Genomic DNA, 16,078 nt, shown 5'->3' on the forward strand with positions numbered 1-16,078 from the left:
CACGAAATCTGTGTTGGGGAATTAACCTACGTATTTTTATGTAGCTTGGAGGTTTTGCAGTTACAAAACACTTTATGTTTATGAAATGACTAAAAGGCCAGTGAGGAAAAGTGCAAAGGTCATGAGCATGTAATGCACAGAAGCCGTGAAAGCAAAGAAACATTACAGTTCACTAAGAACGTTGACCATAAAAAGAGCGCTAACCTCCACAATGGCCAAGACATGTAGAAGGAGAACTACAGTGTGACTGGGGAGAATGGGCAGGCATCTTCAGGTGATTTGACAGGATATGCCAGCCTGCATTCTCTCTTCCCTCAAAGATACCATTTCCTGAAAAATGTCTTAAGGAGATGCACGAAACTCTAGGTAAAGCTGTGCGCGCTACGGAACTGTTGTCTTTTGTAACTGGGTAAACTGGTGCTGAACTAAAAGCCTAGAACACGGGTCTTTCTTCACAGCCACTGCCATGAGCAAATGCAGACAGAGCTGTCAGCATTTTCATCTGTGAAGAGCATCGGGGAGAGTTTTACTGTGCATGGGTGCAGCGTCATCTAGCAAGCATGATGCCACACTCCGCGCCCTCTCCACAGCAGTGGTTCTCAGGTGTGTGAAACTGGGCAGAAGCATACAGACACACAGAGACCGACAGACAGACACACACACACATACACACCCATAGAGGGGGAAGGAGTGAGAGAGAAAAGAAAAAGAGGGAGGGAGGGAGGGAGGGAGGGAGGGAGAGAGAGAGAACATAAGAACTAGAAGAATTGAGATAAGCTGGCAACATCTGCATATATTTATTCTGCCTGTCCTACATAGGCATCTAGGTGTACAGTTCAGATACTTTTAAACATCCTCCAGTCACAGGACAATACTTCCCAGTACTCGCCAGGCCCACAGTCCTTTGCAATGCTCCAGAACCAGTTTATATATTTCTCTAATATCATCTACAGCTATCTAAATAGAAAACATTTCCCTTATTTTAAATACAAAATTTTAAATCTCAGAAACATTGAATAGTGATACTAGATGATGAGAAGTGAAAAACTCTTACTCTTAGCCAAACATGGATACTGGTGGATTGCAACGGATTCCGCTCGCACATTACGGTGTAGCTATCTTTAACTGCGGATGTGAACAAGATGGCTTAAAACTATGTCTTGACCAGAGAGCAATAAATGCAGAGAGCCAATCGTGATGCAGTGTAATACATATGCAAAGTGATAATTATGTAAACACGGTAAACGCTATTTCCCCCGTGCCTCTACCTATTAAAACTAAGAGGAGACTCCCTTAACGCTTAGATAAATCTCAGTAAAGAATAATTGAAGATGAGTGTGCATAGATCAGAGTGCATGGAAACAAGGTGACCTCCAGAAATGTAAGAAAGAATCATCTGGGAGATGGCAGCGGGGACACTGAGGGAACTGGGGGAGGGAGGATGTCATGGAGCCTCACTGACTGACCCTCAGTCACTATAGTTCTTCCTTCTGTTAGAGTTACAGCAAGTAAGCAGTCAGAGCGCTTATCTGAGACTTGGGAAGAAGGACGAGGAGACAGTGAACAGTAGCATACATCATTAATTCAAGGAACTGAATGCAACTGTTGATTTTATTACTTTAATTTTAGATAATTTTGAAATTAAGAAGCTCATTCTGTGAACTACATTCTATCCAGAGCAATGCGGATAGGGAACCCACTCTTCTTTCCTCCGTATCTCAGACTCCAACAGAACGCTATTCAAATCCTGAAACTCAAGGGCTTTAGGGCAAGGGCCACAAGAGTCACAGATTCTGCTCAGGGGTCTTCTGGGTAACTTTTCAGGAAAGCGCTCTGCCATAGCAGATTGCAGGATGAAGGGACTCAAGAGAATTTTCAGATTGAAATTCTTTCTTTATGTTCTTACTTCTAATTTATTTTAATATTTTACAATAAGTATTTCCCCATATCTCAGAGAGATCTGTAAGAAAACATATAATGTGTCCTAAAGAAGCAAGGATTTCCTGAGATCACATCACCTAATTGGGAAGGGAGACAGTGAGCTTACTTTTTCTCCAGATTACCCTCGGGCCACAGAATCAGGACAGGATGCCATGGAGGACACTCCTCGTGTTCATTTGGGAGCAAGGGGTTGAGAATGTGAAATTATCAAGTTGGAAAGCACTAAAATTTTGTTGGATTCCCGCTATAGTTAGCTTTCTCAGGACATCAGGGGTTCTCGGTCTTCCTAATGCTGTGACCCCCTTAGCACAGCACTCTCCTATCTCACACACATCTTGAGCATACATACACACAGTGATAATCAATGAGGTTCCTCATAAATAGGAGGGCTAAAGATAGTCAACAATATCTGGCATGACTTCAAATAGACCTCTCTGTTGTGTAAAAAATTTTTGTCTTAAAATATCAAGTATACTAACACAAGAGAACCACAAAGAAGAAAAAGATTTTATTTCCAACATATATATTTCTACCCCTATATCCATACCCTGTCAATTTCTGCACGACTTTACGACTTAGGATAAATAATATGAACTATTTCCCTTACATAGGAACATTTCATTGTCCTTGAAATATAATTGGGTTATGAATTGGGAAGATTTAGCACATAAATATGTCTTTGAGTCCAATATTTTTAATATAGTCATGTTTATAATCATGAATCATGAAAAATGAAACACATATGCAGTTTTGAACTTCACCCCAGATACTACAATACCCTTTATTTTGAAAATTATTTGCCTCCTGCAGGCTCTGAATTCCTATCAATGAAACCGAATGGCAGACTGTGTCTTACTGGGTGTTTGTGGAGAGTGCCCATACTGTGGGGTAGTATTTGTATGACATACTCTTGCACACAACTGAGCACAAGAGTCTTTATTATACAATTTGTTAAATCTCCTGATTTTGTCTTCTTTAAACACTAATGCAAATAGAAACCGTATCATCTCCATTTGTTAATTTTTCTTTATAGTGTTTATGACATAAGCAATTGAAGGCACTGCTCACTTCACACTTTGAGTGGTAGTTTGACGAGAATGCACCCCACAGGGGGCATATTGAGTGTTTAGTCCCCAGTGGATGAACTGCAGTATGTCTCTGAAGATTGGCCCTGCCCCTGCTTCCTGCAGTTTAGGATGTAAAGCTCTCAGCTACTGCTCTAGTACCATGCCTGTCTGCCTCCTGCTATGGTGATGATGGACTAACTCTCAGGAACTGTAAGTAAGTCCCTAGTTGAATACTTCCTTTTGGTTGCTTTGGCCAAGGTGTCTTTCTTTTCAGGAGTGCATGATGGGTGGAGGAACCTGGTGCTTTCCCTGCTCCCTGAAGGTATTTCTCATGTAACCTGTTACCTACCTCTGTCCTGACTCACAACGATTTACGTTTTACGTTTTACGTATTCAAATGTTCTACTCCTTTCAAAACATAATTTGAAGAATACCCTAAAAATCTTAAGAGGTAAATCACACACTCAAACCTGACTTGAACTAAGAAAAGTATTTTCGAAGTTAGTGTTTATTTTTTTAAAAGTTTCCTTTACATGGCAACATCTCATAGAGTCCTTGGAAGAGAATTAGGTTACTAAAAAGTAGACAGCATATAAGCTCATCTTTGAGGTTATATGTTTTCTATAAAGCATGTATCATACCACAGACCAAATTTTTGTGTACATTCTAGTGTACTTGCGAAAGCCCATGCTGTTATTGTGGTTCTAACCACATTGCATCATGGGGATTCTTTTGTTTCCTCCTTCACATGGGTTTTCCAAATTCCAAGGGTGATAGGAACAGGAAGGGTTATGCGTACCTGGTATGTTTCTGCCTGAGGAAGAGTTAGAGGGCAGAGATGAAAGAATGAGGCAGTTAATCATGAACTCCCGGTGTAGAGTGTGGTGTGCTCTATTACAAGCCTATGGTGAGCTATTAATAGGTTCAGAACATGAACACATAACACAGTGTCACCCAAACTTTAACTTGTAGAGATTCTGCAGCCAAAGGCAGGAGCAGCCAAGTCCTTAGACCAGTTTCTAAAATGCCACTGGTGAGCTCAGGAGGCAACCACATTAATGGGCAGAGGTGGGTCGTTCCCCAGGGACACTTCAGCATGTGATGCCAAAGCACCCAAGTGGAAACGTGGGAATAAGCATTTCCACATTCTCACATTTAAAACACCCTGGGTATACGTCCTCGGACTCAAATTCCTCTTTTGTCTTTCTTCTTACTTCTTCTTTCCTCCCTCTCCCTCGTAGGAATAGTGTTTTCAGTTCACACAGATTATGTAAAGTCTGGGAGTTAACAAGGACAAGGACGTGTAGAATTAAAGATAAAAAATATTCATGGGAATCCAGCTAAAAACCCAAACTCTCCCCCTCTCCTTCATCTCTTATAAGATTCAATTTGGTTTAATTTGAGACTCACGTAGAGAGGCGGGCCCGAGACTCATCTTAATGTATGAATCTCCACCTGCTGAGTGTACACTACTGTTTACACATGAGTGTTGGGCTGAGGGTGGGGGATCAAGCATAAGGCCTTGTGCATATAGGAAAACACTCTGCCAGCTAAGCTACATCTCCAATCCGAAAGTCTATGTCTTTAATCTACCATTTTACCAGCTGACATGGCTTTCAAATGTCACTTGTATTTATGTCTTGTTGACCTCCCTCTGACTACTCCAATGTTCCCCTCACAATAAAAGGTTTAATATTATCTTCTCCCTTAGAAATGCAGATTGAAGGCAAAACTTATAGGATGAAAAGTGGGACTACATTCTGACCCCAAAATTTAAAAGATAAAATTAATTTTGCCAAAACTTTAAGTGACTTTAAAACACTATTTATCATAGGGTCCAGTCATTCCATTTCAAAATATCTACTCTAGGAGTATGAAAAGGATGTATCTTCACAAAGACTTGTACATAGATGTTTATATGAGCCTAAACATGGTAGTGATCTAAATGCTCATTAGTTGATGAAATGACAGTGAGAGGCACCGAAATATTCAGGAAGAGCAACAGAGAGGGTCTGGGAGGAGGAAGAAGGAGGAGAAATGTCATTCTATGTCAATCAAACATATTAAAACAAAAATGAAAATAAATAATAGTAAATAAATTACTCATCAAAAAAAGCTCATAGAAATGAAGACTCTTAATTTCTTTTAAATTAAAGGAGAAAGAATGGACAATTCAGCCACAAACATGATGATAACTGGATGAAACCAGGTGCACACTAAGCTTGTGTGATTTCATCTACAGGAAATTTTTGGGTAAATCTATACGGACAGACACTTGACTGGTTACTACTGCCTGAGGCTGGAGACAAAGAGGGACTGTGAAGTGTGACAGACACAGAATTGATGGAAATGTTCTGAAACTCAGCTAAGGTGTACAACTAGGGTGGGACAATTCTGTAAATGTACTAAAAACTACTTAATAGTACACTTAGCATAGCTGAACTTCATGGCATGTAATTCATAATTACAGTGAAGGATGTAACATCATTTTCGATTTCTTGTTTTACCTAGTGATTTACTCTAGCCTGAGTCAGCCTGACATCTATGACTGCATCTTACTAATGAGAAATAATTAGGCCATATTTGGAAAGAGGTCTATGGAGAATACTTGATCTTGATTATCAATTTAATAATTTTAAAAAATGCTACTACATAAAACCACTTATTTCAATCTCATGAAATTACAACTGAAAATCTATTGGGATTAGGAATTATCTATAAGTACATAGATTGGGCACTAACTAATTTAATTTTTAGAAGGCAGCTATTCCTATAACAAGTTACTCAAACATTATACTGGGCTGACTTTGTTTCTACATGATTCTTTGGTACAGTATTATTTTGATATGACACAATTTTGAAGTTCTGCATCCTTTGTAAGGATAGAAGGGGAGCTTATCATATGCTCCCCTCCCTGGGCTCAGAGACCATTGCTAAAGAAAGATGGAGAGCACCAGAGGTCGTGTTCTTCAGTCACTGTCTCAGTCAGAGTTTCTATCACTGCACAAACATTATGACCAAGAAGCAAGTTGGGGAAGAAAGGATTTATTCAGCTTATACTTCCACATTGCTGTTCATCACTAAACGAAGTCAGAACTGGAAAGCAAGAATTGATGCAGAGGCCATGGAGGGGTGCTGCTTACTGGATTGCTTTCCCTGGCTTGCTCAGCTTGCTTTCTTATAGCACCCAAGACCACCAGCCCAGGGACGGCAACACTCACAATGGGCTGGGTCCTCCCCCCTTGATCACTAGTTGAGAAAATGCCTTACAGCTGGATCTCATGGAGGCATTTCCCCAACTGAGGCTCCTTTCTCTGTGATAGCTCTAGCTTGTGTCAAGTTGTCACACAAAACCAGGCAGCGCAGTTACAACAGAGCAGCTGCATAAATGAACTCATAATAGCTGTGAGAGCCATGCCTGTGTTCTGAGCAATCTCAAGCCAGACAAGAATGCCAGAGTGAAACAGGAGGTGAGGATGGAGCCCTACCTAGTTGAGGAGCTACTAACAATTGATACCTTCTGGGAGACTGAGAGTCCATTTATTTTAAGATGTGGCTCCTGGTGTGTTGACTAAGTTCCAGTGCATGGCCACACATCCATGAATATGTGGACAACTCAATTTGAACTCTGTGGGTTAACAAAGTAGAAAGAAGACGACGAACCGGGTGAGTAGTGAACTGGGGTCGGAGTTAGGGGAGGAAGTAGACAGAAAAACACACTGTATGAAATGCTTAAGGAACTAACCAAAAGTAGGGAAGAAAAATGAACTACATTTCAGTTTTCAAATACAGTCTTTATGTTTGAGCTTCAAAAAGAAACTGTGAGTTTTAATGCAAACGTGACATCGTTATCACACTAACTCCTTACTTAGTTAGTTAGATTCTAATGTTGGTGTCTACACACTATACGTTAACATGTAAGGCACCAAGATATCCAAGAAAATGACTAAAAGGCATGATGGTGTGGGCTTGCTATTTAAAAGGTCATGTCTTTAGTTATGCCAGACTGAGGCAATGGAGCTAAAAAATATATATATATCTGGAGCAATATGACTTCATTTCAACCCTCTTAATATGACTATATGACTTTGATGATATTCTCTCTCTCTCTCTCTCTCTCTCTCTCTCTCTCTCTCTCTCTCTCTCTCTCTCTCTCCCCCCCCCCCACCCTCACAGTGACCATACTGGCCTAGCTTCAGCACCATGGAGTCAACGTAGTATAGATACTTGCTCACTAACTGTGACACGAAACCAAGTCCCTCTTTCTGGACAAGTGAGCACTCAATTATCCTATCCCCAGGGTCCTTCCAACACTACCACGTGATCCCTCTATAAACGTGTCCGGATAGCTCAGATTGGCTGAGTTCCCATTCTGTCACTTCTCTCAGTCCGCTGTTTGGCATCAGACTAAAGATGAGGAAGGACACAGCGATGTGCTGACTGGAGCTGCACACTGAAATCTGCATTCAATCCTGCTCTTCATCTGTCTGGGCATTGGTCAGGAAAGCCTGTCTTCAGGAGACTCCTCCCCAAACCACAAACCTAAAGGGACTGCTATTCATCCCACCATTTGTAAATACTTCCAAGGATTGCTTCCCTAATTTAACCAACTATCTGGACTGGTATAATTACTATTAAATGAAAACATTCCCTTGCTAATGAGCTTCGACGTAAATGTGCTGTCTAGTATTGCTTTACAAGTAGTTTAAGACGTCTATATGATTTTTAAAACGTGCTTGTGGGGCTGGAGGGATGGTTCAGCATTTACACTATGTTTATTTTGCAGAGATCCTGAGTTCGATTCCCAGCACCTTCTCAGTGGCTCACAACTGTCCACATTTCCAGTTAATGAGATTCAGACAACCTAACCTGACTTCCCAGGGCGCCCTGCATACACGCGGTACACAGACATATACATAAACATACAGATAAAATAAAATGAAATGAAATAATATCTTTAATATGGTGTTTATGATTCAGTTAGTAAACTTCAAAAAAGGAAACATTAGATTAAAAATCGTAAATTTTCGTCTTGAAAATTTGGCCCATGATGGAATTCTCTCATCTATACGTGAGCAATGAGCTCACTATGACCAATACAGATCAATACCAGAAGTCTTCCATTCAGCATCAGCTATTGTACTTCCTGTTCTCCAAGCCTCCTTCACTTTACGATGTAAAGGACCACTAATGAGGGTTTAAAGAATTCAGAGTCCTGGACAATACGCTTACGTAAAAACCTTTTGCATATATGAATATGCAGGTATCTAGGCAGATGTTTATCATAGTTGATTGCTACAAATGCAAACTGTCAAGTATAGAGAAAGGATTGAAAGAGCTGAAGGGGCTTGCAACCCCATAAGAACAACAATGCCAACCAACCACAGCTCCCAGGGACTAAACCACTACCCAAAGAGTACACATGGACTGACCCATGGCTCCAGCTGCATATGTAGCAGAGGATGGCCTTGTCGGGCAACGAGGGAGGAGAAGTCCTTGGTTCTGCCAAGGGCTGGACCCCCCCAGTGTAGGGGAATGTCAGGGCAGGGAGGGGGAAGGGGTGGGTGGATGGGTGGGGGAGCACCCTCATAGAAGAAGGGGGAAAGGGGATGGGATTATGGACAGGAAAGTGGGAAAGGGGATAACATTTGAAATGTAAATTTTTAAAAAATCCAATAAAAAAGCCTGCCAAGTAAGAACTAAACCATGGAGCAATTATACACAAAATACAATGTGTGAGATCAATAATCCCAGACATGTCTATTAGTCCTCTAAATATTATAAATTTTAGTCCAATCTCACTAACCAAAAAGGATATTTAATAAAGTATACCTTTCCTAGTTTCCCAATATCTGTGATAGCTGAATATTTTCATAAAAGTGTTAAAAGGTAAGTGGCTTTCTATGAATGAAAGACTACAGAAGATATATTTTCTATATTTCTAAAATTATTCTCAGAATGTATTAGTTTAATTAAAATGTCTTTAAAAATATTAATATTCAGGTTGGGGATTTAGCTCAGTGGTAGAGCGCTTGCCTAGCAAGTGCAAGGCCCTGGGTTCAGTCCTCAGCTCCGAAAAAAAAAATTAATATTCAAGGAACTCTATAATCAGAAATGAAGAGAAGCAAAACTCAAGTAGAAAAGTAAAAAAAATATGAAGTAAAGTTCTATAAGATAATAGAAAATGAAAAAAAAAACCTTAATAGTAATACTAGCAACTCTCCAGGTGAAGGTGGGCTTATATTCTCTTAGAAGTCCATGTGCAAGACATCATCACACATGTATTCCAATACACGCACACACCTTTCTACCGTGCAAAATTGCTACCTAGCCCAAGTGGTATGTCTACTTTTCTACGTACATCGATGTTCATGACAGCGGGTTATTGCAATAATTCCAATGTCCATCAAGACAAACAGAGAGATAATAAAAAAAAAGCCTTGAGATCAATTGAACCATAATTACTCAAAAAAGGGAAACTCTCAAACACGTAAGGTAGAAATATTATAAAAATCTGAAAATTCCATGTGTATATTTTTGTGGGTCAGTGGCCTCCAGATGATGTAATACAATCAAATACCATGTTTTATACTTGAAAGGAATAAGGAGTGATACTTTGTTGGGACAATGAGGGGCCAAGTGTAGAAGGAGTTTTCATTACATCACTTTTTGGAGGCTCCATGTCGTTAAATTCCAAATCTTTTTTACTTCAAATATAATTTCTTTTGGCCTTAGACATTAATAGAAGATGAACCTATCTTACAAAGCAAGATTCAGAAATCTTGAATGATCCATGCTCTAACATCAAATACTACAGGTTTAATCATCTCTGATCAACTGATGTCCATCCTGATGTGGATGATCTCTCTTTAAGAAAATTTTTAGATTTTTTTTCGTTTCCTCTTTGATTTTCTAACATTCTGTCACAATGTGTCAAAGTCTGAGTATCTCTTTATGAATCAACCCAAAGTGAGGTGAGGAGGAGAAGCTCCTTTAGGTACAGAATATTTACAGGGAGGAAAAGCAACAGTGGTTTCAACCTTCCTAATGCTGCAGCCCTATAACATAGTTCCTAATATTGTGGTGACCCCTAAACCCTAAAATTATGTTTGTTGCAACTTCATAACTGTAGTTTTCTACTTTTATGGTCATAATGTGATCTGATACACAGGAAGGCCTTAGCTGACCCCTAAAGGGGTCCTGCCTCCACAGATTGAGAACCCCTATTCTAAGCAACAGTGAAACATTTTATCTTGTAGGGAAAAGCATAAGCTCAAGAGGTAAACAACTCAATGGCTTCAGGAAGTCCCTGAAACTGAGCATAATCACTAGGTCTTTCCCTCAGCAATATAAGCAATATAAGCAATACCCACTACTGAGACACTCTCAGAGAAGCTAAACCATCTGGAAGCAGAGACCAGGCCAGGCTCAGAACAATTGGGCTGCAAGAAAGAATATTCTCAAACCCAATAGGCTGTTCAGTGTGTTCCAGGTTCTCAGCTTCTGTGAGCTGGCATCCATTCTAATGTGACTTCTGTACTGCAGCTGTCTTTGAGTTATTGCTGATCCTATAAGTAACCTCTCACCCATATTCTTGTAACTATTCCCAACAAAACTCATTGGTACCAAAAGTCAGACTTTTGGCGCTATCCTTGCTTATGGTCTGTCTCCAGTTTCCTCTCCCCAGGAGACATTTATTCACCTCTCCCCAGGAAGACAGTCACATGACATTTGTATGTGTAGTCCATTTGTTCTATTTGTCACTCATTCTCCTTCCATCATCCCTGCCCTGACATCTGCTCTCATGCTGGTTCTTGATAGGATGATTTGTCCAAAGCAGAGGTCCCAAAATATTAACCTGTTCAAAATCCATCACTGCATGGAATTCTTGATTACGGGAAAAGTGCACGCGAAAAAGAAAAAAAGGTTATTTCTAGACAGTTCCATATTCTGTATCAGATGCTAAATAAAATGGCTACTGATGTTAAAAACCCTTGCTTGATGCCCAGCCTCAAGACCGGTTGTCCCAGGATAGGTGCTACCCAGGGGCCCCCACCTGCTCAGAAGAAGAGGGGAGGGGATATGGGGAATGGTTGTGGGAGGGAGTGACCATTCACAAGTCTCCTGCCTTAGCCTCTGGGTGCTGGGATAACAGTTAAAACTCTACATTTAAGCAAAGAATTGGCAGGTGATTTAGTCACGTCTGATTATCGTTCTGAGAAAACTATCATATTAACTATAAGCAAAAAAAGTCAGTGGTCTCCTGCTCTTTGGCTCTTTGTACACATTTGACTATTTTAAAGCATAGGACACATAGGACAGCTGTAACGTGCTTGACTAGTGTGCACGAAGCCCTGGTATCACAGAAAAAACAGTAATATTGTGGTGTCCAATTCAGGCTGACATAATTGTTGCACTGTTTTGAAGAATTTGTTATTTTTATCTACTTTAGGTTTTAAAGATTATGAGGCAAAGCGCTATATTCATTATATTATTGTTTACTTATTTATTTATTCGGTGGTATGGGTTTTATTGCTTTGTTCCTTGATGCCTACTAAGAACCAGCCCTCTCATAATGAGTTGGAAATGAGAACAAAGCAGCCAATCCCAGCACTCGGAGCGTGTGAGGGCGACCATCACACTTCCTCATTTAGTCTGGTGATTGGCAGGTGAGAGTGAGCACTCCCCGAAAATGCTGCCCCATCTTCTTCTGTTTCTCTACCTAGAAGGTGCTTTAGGTACAGGAGTCATTGAACAGAGGTCTGACTGAATAGTGTGACAGGATTGGCTGGTCCATCCAATCTAATGAATAACTAAGTCAAGATTATCATTCAGAACTACCCTAACTGGGGGAAGGAGACATAGCAGTTCATCACCTATAAATGAATTTCTAGATACACAACCATAACGTGCGCATTTATAAGAGGAAATGGATATACACTATGTGAAGATAACCTACCTTCTGCATGATGGCGTCTTCCATAAGCGCTACAGGACAAGCAGTAATATAGTCTAAACTCCTCAAGTTAGCCAACCCAGGCCCATGTTCTGGCAGATGACACTTTAGAGGTCTAATCTCAACGGTCGTTTCAAGGTCTTCTATTTCGAGACACAAAGGTTTGTTTTGCTCGATCCCTTCCGAGGCTCTGCCAATGCCTTCCTCAGTCTCTTCTCTCCACCTGAAACCCTCCTTGGCTATTATGAGGTTGAAGAATATCTCCCCCTTCTTAGGAACCCGGTTAAATTTCCAGACATCGGAAAGACAGCCCCAACTTCCCTACTGAGGCTGTACCTTGGGCAAGGAATTCTAACGTCTGTTGTGACACTTGACTCCTTTGCTTTATGACCCATGTCACAGCCATTTGAACACAATGCCTCTGAAGGCAGGTTATTCTAGCCCTCAACACAGGCTGAGAATACATTTGATATCCATAAAACTGACCATTCGGATCTTAATTCAATCATTTAAGAATTTTACCCCCCACACGAGGGGTAAGGAACTTGTAATCTGGAAGGAAGCCAATGGTAGAGTCAAGATCACAAATTATCCTCTCTTCTCCCAATCCAGGAGCTCATGAGGGAGGGGGCCAGCATGGCAGTTGGAGTAACAAACCTACTCTCTTGGCTGTTTGCCTATGTGTTTACTCAATGTCTGACTGCTGTACTGTATTGCTGGCAATGTCGGTCCTCCTCAATAACAAAGACTTCCCAGTTCAGAGTATACACTTGTGTGACTAGTAGGAAAAGTGAGCAAAATTCCAACATGATAAACAGGGAGGAATGTCAAACTCCTATTCAGCCCATGAAAAACCTACTCATGGGTTCTGACTTTGCTCCCTGAAGTATGGTGAGAGGGCATAGCTCATTCGGAAAATCTGACCCACAGCCCAGGTCTCGATACAGTGAAATGCTTTGTCCCCTACTGCACCTACCCACACCAGGAACTTTCTATATGTAATTATTTAATCCCCGGCCGAAGGCTAGCAGACAATGAAACCCCCAGAAAATGTTTACCCTGCTGAGGTGTTCAAGTATCAGTTCCACAGAAAACATTTTCAAGGCTTTTCATGTCATTTTTCCAAGCCACCTTCTCAGTCATGCCTAAAGTGCCCATATTGGAATGTTCCCCATCTGGTAAAATACAGCCCTGTCCAACAGTTTGCATCACTCAATCATGAGACCTTTGAAGAATCAATCTCTCTGTCTCTCTGTCTCTGTCTCTGTCTCTCTCTCTCTCTCTCTCTCTCTCTCTCTCTGTCTCTGTCTCTCTCTCTTGCACACACACACACACACACACACACACACACACACACACACACCATGGCTTTGGGTGGTTTTGACTGTCCTTCGTTGCTGTTGTGATTTTCATCCATGGCATTAAGTTACTTTTACAATAGTTCCTACAGCCATCAATGGCTCCCTCTGAAGGGCAGTTAACAAGGGAGTCACAACTCACAGGGTGATTATTCAAGACAAGTTCCCCTTTATACTGATATTAAAGGGGTTATTATGGTGGAAAAACAAGATACAGTGACTGCCACTGAACTGAACATATAAGACGCATTAAAATGGTCAATTTTGTCAACTATATGTTTATACCCACCCCCACACAAAGTAAAGGCAGACTTAGAAGCCGGTGAGGTCAAATCATGGAGAAAGGTCAAGTGGTGGACATGGGTAGAGAGTGGTTTTGACTTTCCCGCCAGAGGTGTTAAGAAAACATTCCACCTTGATACTTTCTAATGTGGAGTCTAGAGAGGAAAGGATAACATTGTCAAATAGCTTGGGGGAGGGGGGCGTTAAACCACTGCCCTCTACTGGTGGGATTCCAGAACTGCCCTGTGGCCAACAGTCAGCAGTTATTTGCATCGCTTGTCTAGAATGTGTTGTGAATATGTATAGATTCCAAACACCTGTCAGAATATACTCCCCAGAGAACTGTTCTGACCATTTTGCAGTAGGACATTGAAAACAAACAAACAAACAAACCAACAATAACAAACCTGTAAAACAAGAGATGATGAACTGAGAGTGAGGGCAAATACAGAAAGGATTCACCACGGAGCGGATCCATTGATTCCCAACTGCTCAAAGACACCATATGGTGGACTCATTTTAGCAACTCAGGAGACCAGACAGAAGTTGAACCACTGGCAAGAAATAGAAAGGTAGAAGCCCAAAGAAATTCACAGTTTGCTTGAAAACTCCTATGGTAAGACTTCTGGGTCACTGGACTGCCCTAGAGGTGAGGTGTTTCTTTAATAGCACTTAGTGTAGACACCTGGGTGGTAAGGTGTCAAAGTAAGTTCCATGAAATTATAGAAAGAATGGAGGAGGAGATGCATGCAAATCAGCCCGATGTATTAAATACAGGATGGAATGTCTATCTGGGGATGCAGGGTGCTTACCAGGCCACCTCCACAGGTGCTGAAAGAGGCCAGAGAGCCAGGATGGCGCAGCACGGTCCCGGTGTAAAAGCACGAGGCGTCTGACGGCATAGGAGGGCGAGGGTCAACTGTTGCTCGGGTGGGATCTGGACCTGGTTTTGGCCACTGCTCCACTGCAAAGCGCTGCGCCAGGAAGCGGCCATCTCTCCGGAGCAGCAGGTACAGGTCCCTGGAGAGGGCCGGAATCCGCAACAGCACCTCCTCTGTGCTGGGTTCCTCTTGCTGGGCAGGGGGCGGGGACGAGGGCGGTTGCGGGGACAGAGAAGGCTGCCACGGGGCCGGGGCTCCGGAGGGCAGGGCGGTATCCCCGCTGGATCCCCGAGGCAGCTCCTGAGATTCGAGCTCCTCCTCGTCCTCAGCACCTGGCTGCAGGGGTCGAGCCGCGAACCAGGGCTCAGACTGGCCTCCGGCAGCTTCTTCCAGAGGTGCCCGGGCCACAGAGCGCACCTCGCGGGAGCTGCCAGAAGGTTGACCCCGGCTGCCGCCCCCAGCGCTCCGCCCGGATCCCGGGTCTGCGCTGCCCGCGCTGAGGCCCGTGGCGTTCAGCGACTCCCGGCGCCAGAGTGCAGGAAACACGACTTCCCATTCCTCGAGATCCGGGGTGAGCTGCATCCCTGCGGATGAAGCAGATAGGTGCGGGGCTTAAAGTTCGGCAGTGCCACTCCTGCAAGCAAGCACTCAGGCACAAGGTCCATACAGATATCAGGCGCTTGCACGAAAGCGAGACCTCCGGTCTAGCTCCTGAAACTCCTGCAAGCCTTACAGACCTTGGCATTTTCAAAATAAAAGTGTGTAGTGATGATCGTTTAGCATATACTAACTGAAACGGGTGAGAACTCCAGCATAATCTCAAAGTAACACATGGCACGCCTCCCGGTTTTCCTTCCAGGTACTGTAAACACAGCTTTGAAACATTACTTGGGGTGAGGGGGTGGTGGTGGATCTTTCAACAGATGCTAAAATAAGGCCAAGAGAAGCGCGCTTCGCTTGTGATCCTGACCTGCTCATCTGTCCCGCAAGCTGTTTCACCGCTGTCTACAGAGCCCTGCTCAACACGCACGGGGTGCACCAGTTCTGCCTTCCTGTGTGCCCTCGATCCGCACTGGCTAAGTCCGAGAGGAAACTGGAAAAGTCATTCTAGAACGTACCTGAGATGGTCCCATGCGACAGGAAGCCTAGCTGGTAGAGGAGGCAACAGCAGCAGCAGATGCGAGTCAGGCGCATCTCGGGGCCCATCTCCACAGCGCGCGCCTCCCGCGCGTTCCACAGCGCACGCAGCAGCCTCCCCGGAGCGCCGGCGGCCAGGCGGCGACTGTGCCCAGGCCCTTTGTCTGCCAGGGGTGGGGGGCGGGAGGGCAAGCTGTGTGACTCCCAGAGCCCGGGCGGGGCTGGGGTGGGGAGGAGCGGCCGGCAGCGCCCCGGCTCTCTGCGCTCCAGCTCCCCGGCGAATTAGGTGATGAGTCGACTTTCTGAGCTCTGAACCGTGCTGGAGTTTCCAGGCCCAGCTGGAGCCCGGCGGGACAGACCCGCAGTCCGCCGAGAGCCAGGAGGCGCGGGGCAGAAGGCAGGGCGGCCTCCGGACCAGAGGGGCAGTCCAGTCCCAGCCGAGGTTCGCCGCCCGCA

At 43.3% G+C, this 16,078-nt stretch overlaps 1 protein-coding gene across 1 annotated transcript in view; it reads right to left on the bottom strand.

Annotated features, from left to right (window-relative positions):
• Adamts19 (ADAM metallopeptidase with thrombospondin type 1 motif 19) overlaps positions 1-15,691 on the bottom strand; it is a 190,854-nt gene extending 175,163 nt beyond the window's left edge. The window contains exons 1-2 of the mRNA XM_032886036.1: positions 15,604-15,691; positions 14,417-15,069 (exon numbers count right to left, since the gene is read on the bottom strand). Of these exons, the coding sequence (XP_032741927.1) occupies positions 14,417-15,069; positions 15,604-15,691 (741 nt within the window). The remainder of the gene's footprint in view (positions 1-14,416; positions 15,070-15,603) is intronic.
• Positions 15,692-16,078: the final 387 nt, after the last annotated feature.

The sequence above is a fragment of the Rattus rattus genome, chromosome 15, assembly GCF_011064425.1.
Source record: "Rattus rattus isolate New Zealand chromosome 15, Rrattus_CSIRO_v1, whole genome shotgun sequence".
Lineage (NCBI taxonomy): Eukaryota > Metazoa > Chordata > Mammalia > Rodentia > Muridae > Rattus > Rattus rattus.